The sequence below is a fragment of the Electrona antarctica genome (assembly GCF_951216825.1).
Source record: "Electrona antarctica genome assembly, chromosome: 3".
In the NCBI taxonomy this organism is placed as follows: Eukaryota; Metazoa; Chordata; class Actinopteri; order Myctophiformes; family Myctophidae; genus Electrona; species Electrona antarctica.
Genome location: NC_136808.1, coordinates 53770459 through 53794253, shown reverse-complemented (window position 1 = coordinate 53794253; position 23795 = coordinate 53770459). Strand labels below are relative to the sequence as shown.

At 44.6% G+C, this 23795-nt stretch overlaps 1 protein-coding gene across 1 annotated transcript in view; it reads left to right on the top strand.

Moving 5' to 3' along the window:
• The window catches only part of LOC306919861 (SH2 domain-containing adapter protein F-like), a gene marked incomplete at its 5' end in the record, with an annotated part of 55780 nt that overhangs the window by 4541 nt on the left and 27444 nt on the right, over positions 1 to 23795 (top strand). Inside the window, one exon of the mRNA XM_079496410.1 lies at positions 7762 to 7914. Within this exon, the coding sequence (XP_079352536.1) occupies positions 7762 to 7914 (153 nt within the window). The remainder of the gene's footprint in view (positions 1 to 7761; positions 7915 to 23795) is intronic.

Sequence of the window (23795 nt, the reverse complement as noted above, 5' to 3'; positions counted from 1 at the left end):
AGGTCAAACTCATCTTTGAAACACCTCGTTCAGGTCAAACTCATCTTTTAAACACCTCGTTCAGGTCAAACTCATCTTTGAAACACCTCGTTCAGGTCAAACTCATCTTTGAAACACCTCGTTCAGGTCAAACTCATCTTTGAAACACCTCGTTCAGGTCAAACTCATCTTTTAAACACCTCGTTCAGGTCAAACTCATCTTTTAAACACCTCGTTCAGGTCAAAGGTTTTAAACACCTCGTTCAGGTCAAACTCATCTTTTAAACACCTCGTTCAGGTCAAACTCATCTTTTAAACACCTCGTTCAGGTCAAACTCATCTTTTAAACACCTCGTTCAGGTCAAACTCATCTTTTAAACACCTCGTTCAGGTCAAAGGTTTTAAACACCTCGTTCAGGTCAAACTCATCTTTTAAACACCTCGTTCAGGTCAAACTCATCTTTTAAACACCTCGTTCAGGTCAAACTCATCTTTTAAACACCTCGTTCAGGTCAAACTCATCTTTTAAACAAATCGTTCAGGTCAAAGGTTTTAAACACCTCGTTCAGGTCAAACTCATCAGTCAACTGTTTGTGGAGAGGAGCATTTGCTCCTATCATTCATCGTTCACAAATGTTTAAAAAAAGAGTTGAAAGTACTAGCAGATCTAAGCTTTCACCGCATGCCACCACTTAGTGTAAGTCTGTCTCAAGTGGTTAACTATCTTAATAATGGTTGTTTATTATCGTATTAAAAGCTTAACCTCGGGTGCCCGCTGGCCTAGCGGTCCAGGCGCATCATGCCACACTCTGGCCTGACAGCGCGTCGCGTGTTCGAGTCCCGTTTATGACAACCTTTCCTGTCATTCTTCACTTATGATACTTTCAATAAAGGCAGAAAAGCCACAAACTAATCTTTTTTTTTTTTTAAATGTATTTTTTTGTGGCTTTCGCCTTTATTTTATATTTGTTTATAGAGGGACAGACAGTAGGCTGACAGGAAATGGGGAGAGAGATGGGGGGGGAAGACATGCAGTAAAGGCCGTCGGGAACGGGAGTCGAACCCGCGGCACACTGCCAGACTGGATTACCAGCCAAGGTGCCTGGACCGCTGAGCCACGGCCCAGGCCAAAACTAATCTTAAAAAGATTAACCTTGTTAACACTTTAATTGCCCGGAACTATTTAATCCATTACATTCAGGCGCCCAGTCGATTTATAAACACGGACGCCTTTTCCGGACGGACCGGCCGGAAGTTCATGATGTTGTGTAGCAGCTAACAATAGCACTCGAGCGTCGATCGACAACAACGGGAGACAAGAATAAATCTATCGAGACTAGCGACTGGACCGCGGAGCGCCGTCTAACACAGGATCTTTTTTCAGAAAAAGACGGGATGATTTAGATCGCGATCGTTTTAAGATTTTCGTCAGCTAAACGGAGGAGGGAGTTTTTCGATGACGCCTCACTCTTGCGCGTCACCGAGGACAGCCCAGGAGGCGCGCCTGGGCTATACAGCCATGCGATCTGTTCTCGTATCAATAAACTTCGTCTTTTGGACAATACTTCGTCCTGAGCGTCGGGTGTTACTAATAGAAAGGACGTCCTGGGCGTTCGGAATGTTAACACCTACCTGACTAAGGCTTATATTCTGACTAAGGCTTATATTCCTGAAGTGTAGCGAGTGTATGTCTCCCCCTGTCTGTGCATGCATACTGTATGCATTTTGTAAACGCCCACACAAGCAACTGTGTGAGCTGCTGTTGATAGAGCCTTCATAGAGCTGCTGTTGATAGAGCCTTCATAGAGCTGCTGTTGATAGAGCCTTCATAGAGCTGCTGTTGATAGAGCCTTCATAGAGCTGCTGTTGATAGAGCCTTCATAGAGCTGCTGTTGATAGAGCCTTCATAGAGCTGCTGTTGATAGAGCCTTCATAGAGCTGCTGTTGATAGAGCCTTCATAGAGCTGCTGTTGATAGAGCCTTCATAGAGCTGCTGTTGATAGAGCCTTCATAGAGCTGCTGTTGATAGAGCCTTCATAGAGCTGCTGTTGATAGAGCCTTCATAGAGCTGCTGTTGATAGAGCCTTCATAGAGCTGCTGTTGATAGAGCCTTCATAGAGCTGCTGTTGATAGAGCCTTCATAGATCAACTGTGTGAGCTGCTGTTGATAGAGCCTTCATAGATCAACTGTGTGAGCTGCTGTTGATAGAGCCTTCATAGATCAACTGTGTGAGCTGCTGTTGATAGAGCCTTCATAGATCAACTGTGTGAGCTGCTGTTGATAGAGCCTTCATAGATCAACTGTGTGAGCTGCTGTTGATAGAGCCTTCATAGATCAACTGTGTGAGCTGCTGTTGATAGAGCCTTCATAGATCAACTGTGTGAGCTGCTGTTGATAGAGCCTTCATAGATCAACTGTGTGAGCTGCTGTTGATAGAGCCTTCATAGATCAACTGTGTGAGCTGCTGTTGATAGAGCCTTCATAGATCAACTGTGTGAGCTGCTGTTGATAGAGCCTTCATAGATCAACTGTGTGAGCTGCTGTTGATAGAGCCTTCATAGATCAACTGTGTGAGCTGCTGTTGATAGAGCCTTCATAGATCAACTGTGTGAGCTGCTGTTGATAGAGCCTTCATAGATCAACTGTGTGAGCTGCTGTTGATAGAGCCTTGATATAGCCTTGATAGAGCTGCTGTTGATAGAGCCTTCATAGAGCTGCTGTTGATAGAGCCTTCATAGAGCTGCTGTTGATAGAGCCTTCATAGATCACTGTGTGAGCTGCTGTTGATAGAGCCTTCATAGATCATGGAGATAGGTAGACCTGTGTTCCCATGCGTGCAGCCAGCCAGCCAGCCAGTCAGCCAGCCTGCTCTTGTCACCTTTGTCCAGAGTTAGGATGAACACATCTCCCACTGTTCCCCCTGCGTCATACCCACTCCCCCCCCACCCACCCACATGGAGCAACACTGCCAGCTAGGCCTGAAGATGCACTCATCCATGCAGGCCAAATAGCACCCCGAGCCCCTGCGTATTCATAGGAGCCTTGGGACAGAAAGCATTTTGGTTAGTAGGTTATAAGGTAAGGGAGGGAAAATAAATGATCACCCCCCGGTGTCTGGAAAAGCACCGCTTCTTCTTCTTATCCCCATTGGATCACTTTACCTTTATTTTCCTAAAGTGCTGAGTGACATGCCAGGCTATTATTCAGCTGTGCAGCTGAGCAAATTCAGAGTGAGGCTCCCCCCCCCTCTCCCTGTCCTCAAAAAGGCAAGGCACCCGAAACAATTACACGCTCGCCTGCAATGTGAAATCAGATTTTAGACATTTTAATCTTAAGCAGGAGCAGAGTCTCTCACTTCAACCTGAAGTGGAGGCAGGAAGTTACAGTATATTATCTCGGGTAGCGTCTAGACCTTATAGTCCAACCCTGCTGTCTCTGTCCCACTTCTCATCCCTAGACTCTGAAATTAAAATGCGGCACAAATCTTTGAATATATATTCTTTCAGAGCGAGCGTTTTTTTAATTTCGACGTCAGGCCTAAATGAGTTAAGTACTTGAGTAAAGGTACTTGTAGTTACTTTTCGCCGCTGATGGGAGCAGTCATCAGGCCCGTCAGAAGACACCCTCCCTCCCCTACAGCTACACTTCTGTGTAGTTTAGCACTCTGAATCCACAGGCCCATCTATTTAACCCATTTAGGCCTGACGTCGAAATTTTAAAAATGTCTTCTAAATTCTGACAGTTTTCTGAAATACCTCATGTTTCTATATCAGTGGTGCTCAATATTTCATGTCAAGGACCCCGAAAATATATATATGTAATTGGCCACCGACCCCCATCTGAAAATATGTTGTTCCAGGAACCCCTCAGAAGCAAATATTTGAGTTAAAAACGTTCGCTCTGAAAGAATATATATTCAAAGATTTGTGCCACATTTTCACGATTTTTCAAAAATAGCAGACCTACAAGGTCGTAGTGGCGCGCTATGAGCTTGTAGATCTGCTATTTTTCAATAGCTAACGCCAAAAGGGGTTCCCGCCCAAAATGGGTTAATTGCTTGTCGGATTGAATATCCTCCGCTCCCCCTTCCCTCCTCCAGCTACATAGCTTGCCGATATTACATCTCATTAGCATGATCCGCACAAGCCCGGCAGCAATTCCCCACAGGGCAAGAGAAGGACGAGTCCATAATAATGTTCTGCTCATCCTCTTCACTCAGCAGCGTATAGCCAGCCAATAAAACTCCAGTGACATGCTGACGGCAGCAGTCAACACACTCAGTCCACTGTCTTCAGGTGGGCGGCTGGTGAGATTTAGTTCTCCTCATCTGAAGCTGCTTGTCTTAGTTTGAGTACACTGTTTTTGGCTGTAGCTCAACAGCAAGGCCGGGCCTGCCTGCCTGCCTGCCTGCCTGACTGACTGACTGACTGACTGACTGACTGCCTGACTGACTGACTGACTGACTGACTGACTGACTGACTGACTGACTGACTGAGAATCAGAATCAGTTTATTTGTCACATCACAGTTTTCCAGGTGTAAAGCAGTGGGCGTGCGCTCCATTGTTTTCTAGTATTCCGTGAGAAGAGAGAAGATAGATGTAGAGATAGAAAATAAGTAAACAACTAAAGGTATATACATTCATAACGTGTATAAAGCAGATGATATTCAGAACGTTACATTGCTTCACCAGTTAATCCAGAACTACTTCATTGACTGGGGGTCCCTCAGCGGTCGAAACTTATATAGTCACCTCCTTTTTCACCTCTACAGATCTTCCACATAACTGATCTACAAGCTGACAACTTAATGCTCAAAATTGCGCATCAAACTAAAATGTCCATTTCCTCCAACCAGCGGCACAATGTAAGCTACAGTTTATTGTATGTCTTCCCTCAGCCAACTCCACATCCACAGCACTATGCAGTTCATTCAATTATGAAACAAAACACCAGGGCTCCATGTTTATTTACAGTATCCATATAGAACATTAGGCCTGACAGGCGCCATGTACTTGTACGCACGCACGCACGCACGCACCCACGCACGCACGCACGCACGCACGCACGCACGCACGCACACACACACAGAAGCTGTCTCTACAGCAGTGCCATGTTTCTTTATTAGTCCAGGCTTCTAAACCCTTACATGCTGTAGCTCTCTCTCTCTCTCTCTCTCTCTCTCTGTCTCTGTCTGTCTCTCTCTCTCTCTCTCTCTCTCTCTCTCTGTCTCTCTCTCTCTCTCTCTCTCTCTCTCTCTCTCTCTCTCTCTCTCTCTCTCTCTCTTCTAAACCCTTACATGCTGTAGCTCTCTCTCTCTCTCTCTCTCTCTCTCTCTCTCTCTCTCTCTCTCTCTCTCTCTCTCTCTCTCTCTCTCTCTCTCTCTCTCTCTCTTCTAAACCGTTACATGCTGTAGCTCTCTCTCTCTCTCTCTGTCTCTGTCTGTCTGTCTCTGTCTCTCTCTCTCTCTCTCTCTCTCTCTCTCTCTCTCTCTCTCTCTCTCTCTTTTCTAAACCCTTACATGCTGTAGCTCTCTCGCAAATGCTGTAAAAAAAAAATGTTGCTGTCTCTCTCCCTTAATTTATCAGACCTCCTGTGCCATTAAACAAGCAGTCCATTGTCGATGAAAGATAGACTGTAGCACCGGCAGTGGATTTACCCTGGTAATACCAGCCCTCCTGGACATGAGCCTGGACATTATTTGAAAAGGGGGGAGGGGGGGGGGGGGGGGGGGGGGGGGGGGGAGGTGGCAGCCAGGTCTGCGGAGCGTCCGCTGCCAGGATGGATTGTTCTGGGGCTTGTTGTTCCACCGGAGAATATTGTCTACATTGCTGTTTATCTTATTATGGGGCCCAGAGCTCTGTTCTGAGAGAGCCTCTTTACACTCTCCATGCGGAGACGTGCCACGGCTCTGCTGCATGTTTAACATGCAGTAATCAAAGCTTTTTTATAGATTGTCGCTGTCAGGCAGAAAGCCTTGTATATCCATGTGACATCTTTATTTATTTGTTTCCCCCTGAAACTCGGATTCATTGGTACACACATTTTTTTCCCCATTTCCTGAAACAACCGTTTTGGACCTGTGATATGACCTCTGGTCTGGATGGACCTGTGATATGACCTCTGGTCTGGATGGACCTGTGATATGACCTCTGGTCTGGATGGACCTGTGATATGACCTCTGGTCTGGATGGACCTGTGATATGACCTCTGGTCTGGATGGACCTGTGATATGACCTCTGGTCTGGATGGACCTGTGATATGACCTCTGGTCTGGATGGACCTGTGATATGACCTCTGGTCTGGATGGACCTGTGATATGACCTCTGGTCTGGATGGACCTGTGATTGTCCATTTGGTTCCATTTGTATGCTTTGGAGTGTGTTTTGTTGAACAGGAATTGCACAGAAGACTTGATATAGACGTTTATACCGTATAATGTCCAGTCGGCGAGAGCAGTCGACTGGACATCATTCAGTATGAACAGGGTTGCGACCGCTCCCCGAGAGGATCTGTGTTACAGTCAATGCACAGGACATCTGTGCTCACAGACAGAAAGTCTGTCTGTCTGTCCGTGCACAGGACAGCTGTGCTCACAGACAGTCTGTCTGTCTGTCCGTGCACAGGACAGCTGTGCACGGACAGACAGTCAGTCTGTCTGTCTGTCTGTCTGTCCGTGCACAGGACAGCTGTGCTCACAGCCAGTCTGTCTGTCTGTCTGTCCGTGCACAGGACAGCTGTTCTGTCTGTCTGTCCGTCTGTATCGATAGATGGGTATCATCAATATATATATACACCTTTATCAATCGTATGGTGTGAAAACCACAACGATATATCACAGCCGATTTCAAGAAAGAGACTCGTGTTTAGTGTGAAATATATGCTTTACCGATCTGATGGCTCCCGCCCTGACCACTTTAAAAGTCGTACAGTGTGTGTAGCCTCCTTAACTATTCACAAAGCATCTTTACTGTAGCCTATACAACTTGCTGTACCCATTGACATTATTTCTTGTCGAGAGCGATTTTTGTTTTCCGCTTTTGGTCGCATAATTGGGTCATTAGCCTGTTTCTAGGATGAATCCACAAGACGGTCTAATGAGTCCCAGTGGATCAGGAGATGTTCTGAGGCTGTACCCGTTTAACAATCTACAATGTCTATATAGTCTCTAAACTAACTTTCCCTTCCTTTTCCAGTCCTGTTTCTTCCCGACTGTTCTCGTCTTCCGGCTGCTTCTGTCGGAAGAAGGCTCATTTATACGTCGTCGCTCGACGATACTGACGTTACGGCGGCATTGTGTTCATTTTATATCTGCCGAGCGACACTTTAAACTGAGCCTGGTTCTTCTTGCACTCCTTGAATAGAGTGATTCTATGCTATTCTATTCTATTCTTGAATAGAGTGATTCTATGCTATTCTATTCTATTCTTGAATAGAGTGATTCTATGCTATTCTATTCTATTCTTGAATAGAGTGATTCTATGCTGTGTATTGGTGTATTCTGCTATTCTCACTCTGTTCTCATCTCTTCTGCCTCGTCTCTCCCTCCAACCCCTCTCTTTCATCCCTCCGGTCCTTACCTTCTTTTTGTCCTCCCTTTTCTACTGCACTCTTCCTCCACCCCCCCCCCCCCCCCCCCTCCCACCTCGTTTTGCTCATTTCTCTCCATCCCTTCTTCTCCCACCCTCCTTGTATCTTTCCCTTTGTACACCTCTCTCTCTCTCCCCCTTGCGGTCTTCTCTCCCCCCGTGTGGCCTCTTGGTGCCCTGCGGGCGGCTTGCAGTAGAGATTAAAGTGATCAAGGACCTGCCGTGGCCTCCTCCGGTGGGCCAGCTCAACCACAACAACGCTCCGCTGGTTGAGGAGGCGGCCGAGTCGCCCTCCCAGCAGCAGCCCTGCTCGCCCGGACACACTGCCTGTGAGCAGCACCACCATGGTGGGTTGTTGGCATCCATGTGGCCCCCTGTCCATTCCCATGTGGTCCCCTGTCTGTCCATCCATCCATCCATGTGGCCCCCTGTCCGTTCCCACTTCCATCCATCCATCGCTGCTGTCAGGCAGGCAATCTCCATATTTTATTTATTTCCTTTAGCCATTTGTTTTAACCCATTTTGACCTGAGATCAGATTCTAAAAATGTCTTCTACATCCTGACAGTTTTCTGAGCTATGTTTCTATGTCAGTCGTTCTTCGATTTTTCAAAAATAGCAGACCTACAAGCTCGTAGCGTGCCACTCGGTGGCGCGCGCGCTATAAAGTAAGGGTTTTGGACACAATGAGGTTTCCACCTGGCAGAGGCCATCCATCCATCTAGGGCTGCAACGATCACTCACTTTCTTGTGATTATTCCGTCAATTACTTTGGTCAATTGATCTAAACATCGAGAAGCGCACATTTTTTATATCAACCACAAATCGATGAATCACTTAAGCATTATTTTATAATTTGTCACACAATGGTGTCATGCAAAGTTAGTGAAAATAGCAGGTCTACAAGTACATGCATAGATTAGCTATATTTTCACTAAATAGGGTTAGATTATTGATATATATATTTTTTATAACTATAGAAGCTGGCCAAAACTCTGTGTGTGTGTGTGTGTGTGTGTGTGTGTGTGTGTGTGTGTGTGTGTGTGTGTGTGTGTGTGTGTGTGTGTGTGTGTGTGTGTGTGTGTGTGTGTGTGTGTGTGTGTGTGTGCGTGTGTGCGTGTGTGCGTGCGTGTGTGCGTGCGTGCGCGCGCGCGCGCGCGCGCGCGCGTGCGTGCGTGCGCGTGCGTGCGCGCGCGCAGCTTCGTTCGCTTCCCGCGTTTACGCGTCTTACTTGTATTTGATAAAATTGACTAGTTTGATTAGTTGTTGCACCCCTACATCCATCCATCATCCATTCTTCCATCATCTATCCATCCATCCATCACCTGTCCGTCTATCCAACCATCCGTCTGTCTGAGCATCTATTTGCCCATGACTCCCTCCATCTATCTATCAACGTCACTCCTGTCTAGTTGTGTCTAATATAGATTTTCTTCAACCTTGAATATGGTTGCTGTCGGGCACAAACCTGCCATGTCTGAAACCTTTACATTTCAGGGGGGAAAAAAACTGTGTTCCAATGTATCCAATGTGGTTATTATTTAGTCACAAGCTTGTTAATACATATCATTGATTCAATGTTTATAAAACACACAGACAGACCTGGTCTGCTTTCAATCTGGTGTCCCTGCTTTGTGCATTGCATTCTATATATTCTGTAGCGTTTGTTGTGCCGTTTGGCTTCAGCGTCGGCTGTCATACTGCATGTTGCAGATTCATTTTCTTCTCACTCCGCTCGGCCAGAAAACGGGGACAGGGGGAGGCGGTGGGCGCGGGGGAGGCGGTGGGCGGGGGAGGCGGTGGGCGCGGGGGTGATTGTATGTCTGACTGTAGAGAGTCTTTCTCTCTGTCCGCTGCATGTGCGCTATGCTGCGCTGCGGAGGAAAACACTTTGGAACTGAAGTTCTGTTCAACGTGTGGGCTGACCTAGGATCAGTTTAGTGTTGCAGCGACATGTTTCTTGTGTGATGATTATGCTGGTTTAGGATCAGCAGCGCACGACGTAATTTAAGAAGGTTAGAGCAACCATGGCAACTCTCGTGCGTGCGTATATCCCCACACATGGATGAAACAGAGAGCAAAGTAGGAGCTGTTATAAGTGCATTGAGTGTCGGACGAAATAGTCACGGTTTTGGTTTTCCTATTTGAAAATGATTTCGGAAAACGGTTCGGAATCGGTAAAATGTCTCAGATTAATTTCGGATTTCGGAACCATTTTTTTGGACCTGTGAAGAGCTCTAGTCTGAACCCCTGGCTTATACTGTACCATAACCAGTCCATATACAGTATTATCTATTTTCACTTTTAGACATTGGAGGGGAAGATTGAGGCTCTTGCATCATGTAGGGTGCCTTCGGAAATGCGCCCTGAATGCACTGGTGTGCTCTCTTGTCGTTTGTTTATTCAGTGCACTCGGTGCGTTGTCGTTCGAAAATCCAGTGTGCTGCGCACCGGGTGTGCCGAGTGCCCGCACTGAGCGACCCTACCCTGAAGCTGGTGTTGTCCGGTGTGAATGCGTCACAGGCTGTGGTCGTTCGTAAACGAGGCACACTGAACGCACTCTGTGACGTCACCGCCCACCACACTCAACAAACTGACCACATTCCCGGTGCGCATTTCCGAACGCACCCTTAATGGAGAAACCCTATCAGTGGTACTTCAGTTGATAGCCTATACCGAAGGAGTTTATCCTATTGATTAGTGGGACTGTATAATCTGAGATCTTAGATATTAGTCTGTTAATGGATGCACTTTTCCATCTGGATTACATGTGGCAGAAAATCACTAGCTTCTATCCCAGCTTCTTTTTTTCTGTGCGGCTGAAGGCTCATTAGTTTTAATTGCGCTGAATTGCCTTCATATTCAGAATGGGTAATTGGCCACTTCAGGTGACCGCTATTTCCTCCTGTCAACCTACTCAGAAGTGTCCCAAATGCCCTCTTTCTGCTCATTTCCTCTCTGGCATTAAGTGGGGGAAAAAAAATCTAAACTTGAATGAGATCATTTCAGTTCCTGAAATACGTCCTACACACGTCCCCCATTTCAGGTTGAGCTCTGTTTACATTCTTGTCTGACACAGTGACCGGATAATGAACCCAGTTTAATCCGATTGGCTGTTATTTTTTTTCTTCCGTCTTCTCCTTCCTGTTCTGTTTATGCTGATGCTGGTGGAGTCCTCAGTCAGTGGCTCTCATAATTGCCAAGGGAAAATAAAGCCATGTGTGGCAGAACTAATGCCCGGGAATGGGATTTCCCCCCCTTTGGCAGAGCGGTGGGAGGGCTCCTTTGGCAGAGCGGTGGGAGGGGAGGGGCTCTCAGGGAAACCTTGTAAGACCCTGGTCTCTCAACGTCTGGTCCGAGGACCGCCAGGGGTCCAAAATGGACCACAACAGGTTCTGTAACTCTGAGTGCGTACAAGTGGAACCCGAATGGACCCATTGGTACACGCTCAGAGTTGTGTTTTACAGTGTAGGTTGGGGTTCCAGTATAGTTTACTTCAGTAATTCTAAACCTTTTTTTAAAAAATAGCAGAGCTACAAGCTCATAGCGCGCCACTCGGTGGCGCGCTATGAGCTTGTAGATCTGCTATTTTTCAATAGCTAAATTATAACAATGTTTAAAACACCAAAAGGGGTCCCGCCCAAAATGGGTTAATATCAAGAACCCCCAATAGAGTACAGACCCCCCGTTTCCTACAGTTTGTTTTGCTCTGGGACCCCAATCTACACTGTAAAATGACCCATATAAAGGTCCATTTGGTTCCATTTGTACACCCTCAAGAGTTACAGACCTGTAAGGGTCCAAATAGTGTCTCTGGACCCGACGTTGAGAAACAGTTTTGTAAGGGGACTCTCTCTCTCTCTCTCTTTGTGTGTGTGTGTGTGTGTGTGTGTGTGTGTGTGTGTGTGTGTGTGTGTGTGTGTGTGCGTGTGCGTGTGCGCGTGCGTGCGTGCGTGCGTGCGGCGAGGACAGAGCGAGGGAGATGATTTATGCCCCCATAATTCCATGGGAAAGGTTGTGTTTCTGGACGTGATGTGAGCGGGTTTAAGACCGGCGTCCGACTGTAAGGTGATCCCTGCCTCTGTCTGAGCCCCCCCCCCCCCCCCCCAGGGGGTGGTCAGGGGTCACGGTGGCAGACATGGTACAGTCCCCTGACCCCCAGGCCTTCCCAGTCACACCCTGGGACCTTAGTCATCCATTATACACAAAGATATCATACACACACTGTTCCACAGTGGTGGAAGAAAGTACTTTGAGTAAATGTACCGCACCAAATATAAGTATTAAGTATAAGTATTCCGAAAACAATCTACAAGCTCACAATGTGTAGATCGGCTGTTTTTACGAATAGTGTGTAAAATAGGACTTAACTTGGTCATGTTTTGTAGTGATAATCAAAATGTGTAAAGTAACAAGATACGTTTTCATATAACCATTAGTGGAATAATAAGTACAGAAAGAATTAACCCATTTTGGGAAGTGGGAACCCCTTTTGGTGTTAGCATTATGTTATGCTTTAGATATTTAAAAATAGCAGACCTACAAGCTCATAGCGCGCCACCGAGTGGCGCGCTACGAGCTTGTAGGTCTGCTATTTTTGAAAAATCGAAGAACGACTGACATTTTTCAGAAAACTATCATTTTCAAACAGACATTTTTAGAATCTGATCTCAGGTCAAAATGGGTTAAGTAGGCTACAGCACTTGAGTAAATGTACTTAGTTACTTTCCACCAAAGATTAGAGAGGCTATCATGTTGAGTAAATGTACTTAGTTACTTTCCACCAAAGATTAGAGAGCCTATCATGTTGTCGCTTAGAGAGGCTATGAATGTAATCTCTGACACGAGCGGTGATGGAACGGCGTCAGAGGATTCTGCCCCTATCAGTTTAACCTCATTATTCCATTTGAATGTGGCTTGACAATGATAGATATTAAATCTACATATAAATGGAGGGCCAGCTTTTGTCTGTGTGTAAAAAAAAAATGCTTTTTTTCATCCCTGTTTTCTGATCCAATACACTTTCAAGTCTTGCCTTCAGCTTCCCTTTGTCCCAGCCAGGTGCAGAAACAACGCAATTAAACGATACCAAGATTTAAACGATACCAAGATTTAATTTAGGTAGAGAATCATAGGCTGTTGATATGTTGTGTTGGAGTGGCAATCACAAGCTAGGGCCATTACGTTCAACAAAGGTGATCTAAATCGGCGATTCCCAACCTGTGGGCCGTAAGGATATTGCATGGGCTTCTATATATTGGAAAAACATTTTATTGATAATATAGCTGGGATTTTTTTCCCCCTCTTTTCATGAATTAATACCTTGACAAATAAATGTTTTGTTTGTGATACCGGTAAATAGAAAGTTAAAGTATACTATGTTATTGATCCTGATCTGGAACGCAATCGATTGATTGATTGATTGTTAATATAAACCTGCTCTGAAAATGCACACGCAGGCCCACCCAGCACACGCAGGCCCACCCATCTGACCACGGCAGCCGAAAAGTGGTCGGATGTGTGGGCCGGGATTAACGCTTTTAAGATGAACAGTTTGCAGAATTACAGTACATTTCAAGCACAACTCAATACAAAAACTGTTAACTGTGAGTGGACGACACCATAAAGCATTACACTTGTTTACAAGAGGGTCCACCGTTTTCAATTCATCATAACATTTAGAGACATACAAATATACACTACTATATAGCCAAAAACAGGAAATCATCAGGGAAGTCTGGAGCTCTCTGGTGGAGCTGTTCCCCCCCGCGACCCGACTACGGATAAGCAGTTGAAGATGGATAGATGGATGATCTAAATATTTATAATTATAATCCATTGCATGTGAATCACCGGGCTCTCGCAGTATTAGTTTCAGCATAAAAGCCTAGGTTTTCTGTTTGAAGCAGCAGGGCTCCCTGGCTCGCGTATTGCTTCATTGTGTGAGGACTATTTTTGGAGTGGCGTTCCATTTTAATGAGCCGTGGACCTGTTAATCATCTCACGAGAAGGAAGCCAGGACACTTCATCTTCACGTCACAGTGCGGCGACTGATGGTACGTTTCCCCCAACAGAGCAGTCGCCCGTGTAGATAGGAGCACCATTAGCAAATGAGAATTAATTAGCCGGGCTTAATTATTGAAAATTGCTCTGGAATGTTGGCCTTGCAGAGAGATGGACAGAAGTGGGGATAGTTCCACGTTTTGAGGAGTTCTTTAAAGGACCACTTCACAACTTTTCAACCTATCTTTATATAATTGGTCCTCACTAATATTCATGATAAAATGCCACAATTATTTTCTACTCGGTCTGTGTCTCATAGGAGGGCTGTGTCTCATAGGAGGGCTGCAACAGTAACTCCATTGAACACATGTATAGGTTCTTTATGACATTTCTCATGGACACTAATGGTAATTTGGACAATACAATTAAGGTTTACACCCGACCATGTCTGGAGAGGCCGGGTCTTTCAGCCATCAATCAACATGTTGACTGACAGTCCAATCTGATACACAGACTCCATTTGCAGGGCTTTACAGGCAACAATGCTGATAACGCAAACAGACACACGTGTGGGCGGGGGGGGGAGGTGCATGAGCATGCACTGCAAGACAGTTGGGGATTTGTGTATGCGCTTTCTTCGGATTACTTTCATTGCAATCGTGTGTGTGCGTGCGTGCGTGCGTGCGTGCGTGCGTGCGTGTGTGCGTGCGTGCTCCGATCTCTGTTTAACTGCCCCTCAAGGTTTTTGTTCTCCCTGTGGGCCAATCTCTTGCTGTGCGTGTGCGTGTGCGCGTGCACGCGCACGTGTGCGCACGGGCGGGGGATGAGCTTGGCCGACTCGCTGTGATATTCAACCTTAAAACATAACAGTGCCATTCCAGTTCCAGCTACTGTGTTGTGAGATTGATGGCAATCACTCCAGTCACGGTCCCCCCACACACACACACACACACACACACACACACACACACTACACTACAGCAAATAAAATCATAGCATTTGTTTTGTTGGTAGCCTGCCCACAGTGCCCGGTGTCAGGAGCTACAGTATAGTGTAAGTAAACAATCTGAGTTCTTGTTCCATCCACTGCTGTAGAGCCACTGCGGTAGAAATGGACCTGTGAGTGTCCACTTCAGTCACTCAGGACTTCACTGCCTGCTAGCAGGAACGCATTGGTGGAAAGTAGCTAAATACAAGTACCGTACTTAAGTACAATTTTGAGGGATTTATACTTTACTTCAGTATGTCTAAAAAATAAATTCTTCTACTCCACTACATTTCAGAGGCCAATATTGTAGCTACTTTTACTCCACCAAATGTATTTTAAAACTGTAGTTACTATAGTTACTTTGTAGATTTTGATTATTGTTACAAAACAGCTTCATTTCAACCATTTGAAAATGGCCGTTCTACAGGCTCATAATGCGTTGCGTTGTACGACATTCTGCACGATGAGTACTTTTACTTTTGGTAATTTAATTACACAAGTAAATTTTGAATAACAGACTTGTACTTACTTACTAAAAACGTACTTCTACATTACAGTATTGATACTTTTACTTACGTAAAAAAATGTGTTTTTCCAGGATAGAAGCTCCTCTTCGACGAGTATAGATTTCCCATTAAAAGCTCTGATTTTTCACATCATTTGTGAGCCAATTTGCAGCATCCATTTTGCACATTCCCCTGGCTCGTAACGACGCTAGCCCTGTCAGCTTTTTATGCACATCGTGTAAATTACATTTTCCGACTTCCAGCTCATTGTAAAATGTTGAGCAATAATAATTCGGTGAATCTCAGAGACCCTAGCAGCAGCAAACGCCAGTGATTTAGCCACAGATGGCCCTGTGATGTGCATCTAGCGTGACCCCCTGAACCACAAAATAGCCTGCTTGTAAGTTGCAGCTCCCTCAAAAGACCTTAAGACACATGTAGCACTGTAATGCAGTAATGTATAATGTTGAGTGGTTGTTGTACTCCTGACCGCAACGTTCAGATAATTATGACGCTGTAGACAAGATGACACGTTGTTGGATGAAGCCGTAAAGTGTTTTACTCCCCTCCTCTCCTCCTCTTTACTCACTCACTCACTCACTCACTCACTCACTCACTCACTCACACACACACACACACACACACACACACACATGCACGCATATTGCCGGGGCAGAGACCTTGTATCTCCATATTTCATCTTTTTATGTAATATTGTCTCCCCTAAATTAACACATCGATTGCCAAAGGCGTAAATTGACATCCTGTCAAATCCAATAAACCGTCTTGGACACGATTATGTCATGTCAGAAGGTGTGTGTGTGTGTGTGTGTGTGTGTGTGTGTGTGTGTGTGTGTGTGTGTGTGTGTGTGTGTGTGTGTGTGTGTGTGTGTGTGTGTGTGTGTGTGTGTGTGTGTGTGTGTGTGTGTGTGTGTGTGTGTGTGTGTGTGTGTGTGTGTGTGTGTGTGTGTGTGTGAGTGAGTCTATCAGGGCTGATGGGGACGATGGGGCTGCAATCACTCATCTTACCGTCCCTTGGTCAGTTTCCATGGTAACACTATCTGTCGCTACTCCACGCTACGCCAAATACTGGATACAGCAGTTCATGTGCTGAAGACAGTGATTTTGATTACTTCACATTACAAAAAAAAAAACTGATCTACAAGCTCACAACGTGCCACATTGCGACAAGTTGTGAGCTTGTACATCGGCTATTTAAAAAAAAAAACAATCCCTAGGGCTTAAGTGGTTTATTCATCCTGTATGTTTGTAGGTTTGGTTCCCGGAGAGACACTTAAGTGTATCTTCTTGGTTCCCAGAGAGACACTTAAGTGTATCTTCTTGGTTCCCAGAGAGACACTTAAGTGTATCTTCTTGGTTCCCAGAGAGACACTAAGTGTATCTTCTTGGTTCCCAGAGAGACACTTAAGTGTATCTTCTTGGTTCCCAGAGAGACACTAAGTGTATCTTCTTGGTTCCCAGAGAGACACTAAGTGTATCTTCTTGGTCTGGAGCTGCAAAAGTTTGTGAACCCCTGGGTTTATAAAACTCAAGTAGCCTATACCTTTTTTTAATGTCTTCCATAGGGGGGGGCTTTTTATGCAATTAAACGGGAACAACAAAACCAGAGCACAGCTCAGAATAATAAAAGTGCTTCATCTCTCCTTTTGCATGGAGAGATTCCACAGGGTTTGGGTCTTTTGGGACAACAATTTACTCTTTTGTCATGCAAAATAAAAAATATGGCTGCCATTTGGGGGCTTCAACCATAACTGGCGACAGTCAGAGAGCACAAAAGTGCAGAGGGCAAGATAACAGCGGTAGCCCAGTCAGTCAGTCAGTCAGTCAGTCACTTGGAATAATGATTTCCGTGAGTGGAGTTTATGTTTAGAGGAATGCACCACTGAGCACAACAGGCCAGGGCCAGCGAGTTCAAACGGAGGCACAGGAGGCCAAGGGGAGCCCCTGGTGGTCTGTGGTAGAATAGCAACCACTCTATTTTTAGACTATTTTCTTTTTTTTTTACCTGTGGTTGAATCATTGTGGATCTAGCATGGACACAGATAGGCTACACGTTCTCATTGGTAGTTGTAGTTGTAGCCGAGGGGGAAACCATTCCATTGTCAGCTTTGCCTGGCCAAAACACTATCTCCTTTGTGGCTTTGTACTAGGGATGTCCCGATACACTTTTTTCGCTTCCGATCCAATCCCGATACCTCAATTTCTGTGTTGATACCGATACTGAATACCGATACCAGTGTAGTGATCTCATGTTGTGTTTATAGCTATTTATCTTGTGTTGTGTTCATAGCAGACTCCTCACTCATATGTGCACTTGCAGTTTGGGCAACTCCAAAGCAAACTCCACATGTCCCAACCTTTTATTTACCTGCCATAACCTTACCCCTGTGTCGGATCGCTGGTTAGACTGGCATATTCGCCGATACCGATATGACAAATAAGGGCCGATACGATACTTTTCCTGATACCGATACAGTATTGGGACATCTCTACTTTGTACCATGTTAGGGTGGGGCGATAATATGACTTCATGATTATCTCAAACGGATTACGGTTAATAAATGAATTGAAAATAGCAGATCACAATGCGTCACATCGAAGTTGTAGATCTGCAATTGTTGCCTATACTGTGACACTGTAGTATGATGATGTAGGGCCTTAGTTTACGGGAAAGAAATCCCATACAAGTTTAAATATAGAGATGTAAGAGGTTTTTGCCCGAAAGTGACGATATGCATCTTTTAGTGTTGCGACGTTCACACACAAACATTTGTTTGGAAGAACTACATATTTTTGGGTGAACAAAATGAACTAAATTATTCCCTGAAAAGATCAGGTCATTCATTTTGTCAGTTGAGTTCCCTGATGAGTTTGTCTAAGACGGGTTCTCAACGTTTTTGGCCGGGGACCCCCGGAAATGCTTTGGCAATGTCTCGGGACCCCCGCCCCGCCCCCTCCCGACCCCCAATATAAATTGACTGCTACAATAACCTTAAACCATTTTGGGCGGGAACCCCTTTTGGTGTTTTAAGCATTGTTATAATTTAGCTATTGAAAAATAGCAGATCTACAAGCTCGTAGCGCGCCACCGAGTGGCGCGCTACGAGCTTGTAGGTCTGCTAAAAAATCTTTTTTTTTTTTTTTTTTTTTTTTTTAAATAATTTGGGGACCCCCTAAAATAATTTGGCGACCCCCCGAGGGGTCGCGACCCACGGGTTGAGAACCCCCTGGTCTAAGACACCTCTCCCCAGAAACTTTGGCTCTTTTGAACAAAGAAGGGTAACCTTTCACAACCTCAAACTTTCCAGTTTCCAAATATACTGTATATTTTTGAAATGTTTTGTTTCCAGTATTACCAGTCCAGAACTACAAACAACAGTAGGTGATCTACAAGCTCTGCGACACGCTGTGAGCTTGTAGATCACTGGCTTTAGTCCATAGTTCTTTTTTTTTGCTATAATTTTCATCCCACGATTTTGTAACCCATTTTTCACCCCTGTGTCAATTATCTAATGTGATCCTGGGCTCTACACACCCTCCGCCAACCTAGTCCCCATATATGGGGGACATGGGGAGAGCAACGGACTTGAACTCATGCTTCCTTCATGCCTGAGTGTCCAAGTTGCTCCTTTACACCTGACAGGGGGGAGTTTCCCTGGTTGGACGTAGCGCGTGGAAGGAACACGTTATTCCAACCAGTTCCTTTCCCCTCCATCAGGCGCCCCGGCTGGCCAGGGGGAGGCAGTTTAGAGACTAGGATTACTGCATGTTTTTTGTGAGGGTACCTACCCTAGGGGACACAGGGAGAACATGCAAACTCCACACAGAAAGGCCCTTTCCATAGTTCTAATGCCTTCATTAGAGCTTTGCTACTCTTCTCTTCCTGCGCTCACATGAAATGCAGACCAGCCTCTCGTCTGTAGTGAAAATATAAAGAACGTTTTCGCTACTCACCAATACAAAGGTGGCTTGTGTTATTAGAAAGCCTCCTTTCCTTAGTGGACGCCCTCTAGTCTGAGCCCCCCACCACACGTATAAAATGCACTTTTTGGCCAGAAAGGGATTTTGTTTTTCCACCGGAAGAAAAATACTTTTAGTTACTCCACTGCGTCCTCTACCGAAAACTCAATTTTCCTTCCGGTGGAAAAAAAATCAGTTTCTGGCCAAAAAGTAGGCTTTCTAATAATAACACACGCCGCCTTTGTATTGGTGAGTAGCGAAAATTTTCTTTATATTTTCGCTCCAGACGAGATGCTAGAGCGAGTAGATCACCGATAAACATTTTAAAGTAATACTCGTGAATTCTGGATTTCCAGAACTCAACGCAATACTACTGTACCTCCTGAGAGCACAGGGCCTGAAATTAGGCCGAAATTAGGCCGTTCATCAATAGACGTTTCCAATAATCACGTTTAGATTATTGAATTACGTACAGTAAGTACTGTGACTTTTGCATCCCATCTCTCGGAGAGCATAGAATTGAGATCCCATAGCCCAATGAGATGGTCAGACGCATTATCCATTAGACTTCAAGTTATACATCACTTGTTGTTCTGACTTGAGTTAGTCAGTAAACAATCTTTTGAGTGACAATGCCCATCGCTATCAGCGTTGGCCCTCTCATTTAATAAATGCATAAGAATAACAGCAACAATAATAATAATAATAATAATTATTATTATTATTATAATAATAATAATCAATGTTTTTTTTTCAACATATGTTTATTGATTTTTCTTTACAACATAGTAATTTCAAAACAATTATTCACATATATTCCCCCCCCACATCCCCATGGCAGCACAAATACAAACAAAATCTTCGAAGAAACATCAGGAAATGTCTGACTACTCCAATTAACCACTATACATCCAAAGCCTCTTCAATATCACCTCGCTTAATGAAGTCCAAGAACTTCTCCCATATCTTATAGAATACAGCAGGTTTCTTCCTGATTACATACGTTCGTTTCTCACTGGTAGTTAAATTCCTCAGCCAAAAGCCGATCGTAGGGGCATTGACATTCTTTCACGTTTAGGTTTTCTTAACAGATCTATAAATGCATGACTTGAGAATAATAGTAGTCTAGTGCACGGGATGAGCTTAGACCCTGCTAGCATAATGTGTGCATGCCATGTTCCTTCTCGTGTCTAAGGTGTTGCAACTCGCATGCATAAATGTTGGATGTTGACATCCAGTTGTCTCCTGTAACTTATCTACATTGATTGATGCTGTTACCCCATCCGTTTGGACACTTGGCCAGCTTCCAGCAGAGTGTAACCCTATCCTCTGAATGGAAATGGACGACGACTAGACAGCTGTGTTCACAACTACATGTTGTTGTGCTCACCATGTCTGTCTGTCTGTCTGTCTGTCTGTCTGTCTGTCTGTCTGTCTGTCAGCACATAACAAATCTCCCTTTTGTAAGTTAAAGGGAAACTTCACCCTTTTAGCAAAAACATATATGTCAATGACGTTTAGATTTAGATTTAGAACACTTTCCTGGGGGTCTTTATGTGTGTAATATGTGGTTTTAGATATTTTAGATTTTAGCAGTGAGCCCAGTGTCTCTGATGTCATCGACATTGGGCTCACTTACTTCCTGGACTTGTCTCAGTAAGACGGCCCTCCCCCTATCCACAAGGAGGAACAGTGCACCAAAGCATTATGGGAATTGTAGTCCAGGAAGGAAGTGAGCCCAGTGTCGATGACATCAGAGACACTGGGCTCACTGCTAAAATCTAAAATATCTAAAACCACATATATTACACACATAAAGACCCCCAGGAAAGTGTTCTAAATCTTCTAAACATCATTAACATTTTTTGGCAAAAAGGGTGAAGTATCCCTTTAAGTGGGAAGCTCACAATATAATCTGACATGCCATTATATGGTCTCCCGAAAACAAAAAGCCTTTTTGCATATACTGTAGAATAGATGCATAGATGCATACTGTAGAATAGATGCATAGATGCATACTGTAGAATAGATGCATAGATGCATACTGTAGAATAGATGCATACTGTAGAATAGATGCATAGATGCATACTGTAGAATAGATGCATACTGTAGAATAGATGCATACTGTAGAATAGATGCAAGGAGAAATGCATTTCCTGCGCTCTCTCCATCAGACTGTGATGACGCAGTATAGCCTGGTATAGCTGAAATTCAATGTCAACTGTGATCTGCTGTGTAAGAAAGGCCAACAACGCCTCTTTTGTTTGAGGAGGCTCGCCAAATTTCAGGTGGATAAATCTCTAATGAAACTGTTCTACAGTGCTTTTATTGAGTCAATTATATCCTTCTCCATTATTTGCTGGTACGGAAACCTGAACCTAAAGGACAAAAACCAGCTTGGTAGGATTGTGAGAACGGCCTCAAAAATAGCAGGAGTAAATTTCAGTAGCCTGGATCATATCTTTAAAAACCAGGTGCTTAAGAAAGCCAAGTCCATTTCTTCGGACAACTCCCATCCCCTCAGCTCTGAGTACAGGCTGCTTCCTTCCGGCCTTCGCCTAAAGGTTCCAGGGGCCAAAAGTAACAGGTATAAATTATCCTTCGTGCCTGTGTCTATCCAGGCCTTAAATGACGATAGGAGGAGGAGGTAACTTTGTAACTTTGTCGCCGTTATGAATTTCCTTTGCTACACTGAAACCTTGAACTGTTTATTTTATTTCTATGTGTACCATGCTCTTTTTACTGTGTTTTATGTGATTCATGTGTCTGCCTGTTATGCCTTGTTGTAAACCAAATCGCCCTTCGGGGACAAACAAATAAATGAACCTGAACCTGAACCTGAATTATTGGTGAGATATAGCACTGAGGCTGTGCTGCCTATGATTATAAAGGATGGGAATCAACATTTTAATAAGGATGTGTTGAAAAGCTGCAATCATATCCCACCGAGTTCCAGCTTTAAAAGGCCCGAAGCTGTCCAGCTGCGTCCATAAATGTGTTTGATGTAGGTGTCTGACCTCGGCCATTGTAAGGGAGGCATGGCAGGCAGTGCCTCCGTCTAAAAGCTGTGATATCAATTTCAGAGACGGATGGCAGGAGAAAAAGAAATCAAACACACACACACACACACACACACACACACACACATCACACACACACACACACCACACACACACACGTTTGTATTACTGTAATTGTGAGGCCGTTTTAGCCTCACAAGTGTGATTCAATATATGCCCTCTTTTCTTTCTTTCTCTTTTACCATTTTCAATCCTAACTCTAAAGCCGAAAATAACACATCCACAAGCTCACAACGTGTGGGCACTGGCACGCTCACAGAGGTCATGATGTGTGAGCACTGCCCCCCCCCCCCCCCCCCCCCCACACACACACACGCACGCACGCACGCACGCGCGCACACACACACGCACAACCATTTGTCTTTCTCAGGAAAAGTGTCCTCACAATGCATATTTCTCAAATTCTCCTACACTTGTGTTAGTATTTGTCCCTCACAACAAGTGTAGTAATACAAGTATACACTCACACACTGACACACATCACTTTCAGGCTTTTCCCAAAATTGATGCTTTTGATCTACACACCCACTCATCCAGAGCCTGAAATTTAGTTGACTCTCAGACCCCTCTAAATGCGTTGCTAACTCGTGTAGCGTGCTCTTGTTGGCCTTTTATAAATAGTATGTAAACATTTATTGAGTTTGTGTTTGATTGCAGAGCAGCTCAGACAATTATAGCCGTGGTCAGGGTCATGACGAAAATCTGAGCATTCAGAGGTAGTTAATGGAGCTAGTCTGATCTCCAGTTGACCGTATGGTGGTATTGAAAAACCTAGCCCAATGATTAGTTCTGTATTATACAGTTGGAGGCCATCAATATTGTCCTTTTCTTTTTGCTGAGGTTTGCGTGATCTGCGCAAAAGGACAGTTAACCCATTTTGGGCGGGAACCCCTTTTGGTGTTTTAAACATTGTTATAATTTAGCTATTGAAAAATAGCTGATCTACAAGCTCATAGCGTGCCACCGAGTGGCGCGCTACGAGCTTGTAGGTCTGCTATTTTTGAAAAATCGTGAAAATTTAGAAGGATTTTTTCAGGATTTAGAAGGATTTTTAAAAGTTTTGAGGTCAGGCCTAAATGGGTCAAATGATAAGGGACAATATCGGTGGCACCCAACTGTAGTTAATGGAGCTAGTCTGATCTCCAGTTGACCATGGTGACCATGGTGGTATTGAAAAACCTAGCCCAATGATTAGTTCTGTATTATAGGTGTCTGTCCTTGTGCCTTCGTGAGTGGGTTTGTTGTGCAGTTGTGCACGCGGTTGCGTTTGTGCGTGCGTGCATTTCTATTACATGTGGGTGTTGTGTACTATACAAGGGCTTTGTTGGATGTATGTGGGATTTAATGATGTTTTCCTCTCTTGTGCATACACAGTGAAACTCAATTGATTTTTGCGTCTTTCTCCATTGTGTGGAGTGTCCTTCAGTTGGATGATTTCTACAAAATGACTGTCCGTGCGCGCATGTGTGCGTGTGTGTGCGCATTGAAATAGTGTCAATCTTCCACACGCTTCGGTGCTCAGTGGAACTTCGACACGGGTCGATAAATCCAATGGAAACAATTGGAACCTGGTCACTGATGCAGTATGTTTTGCTGTCAAGCCCACAAGACTCAAGAGCATATGTTCTCAAGGCCCTGAGGTTCATTGATTAGTATTGAGGCTAAAGGCTT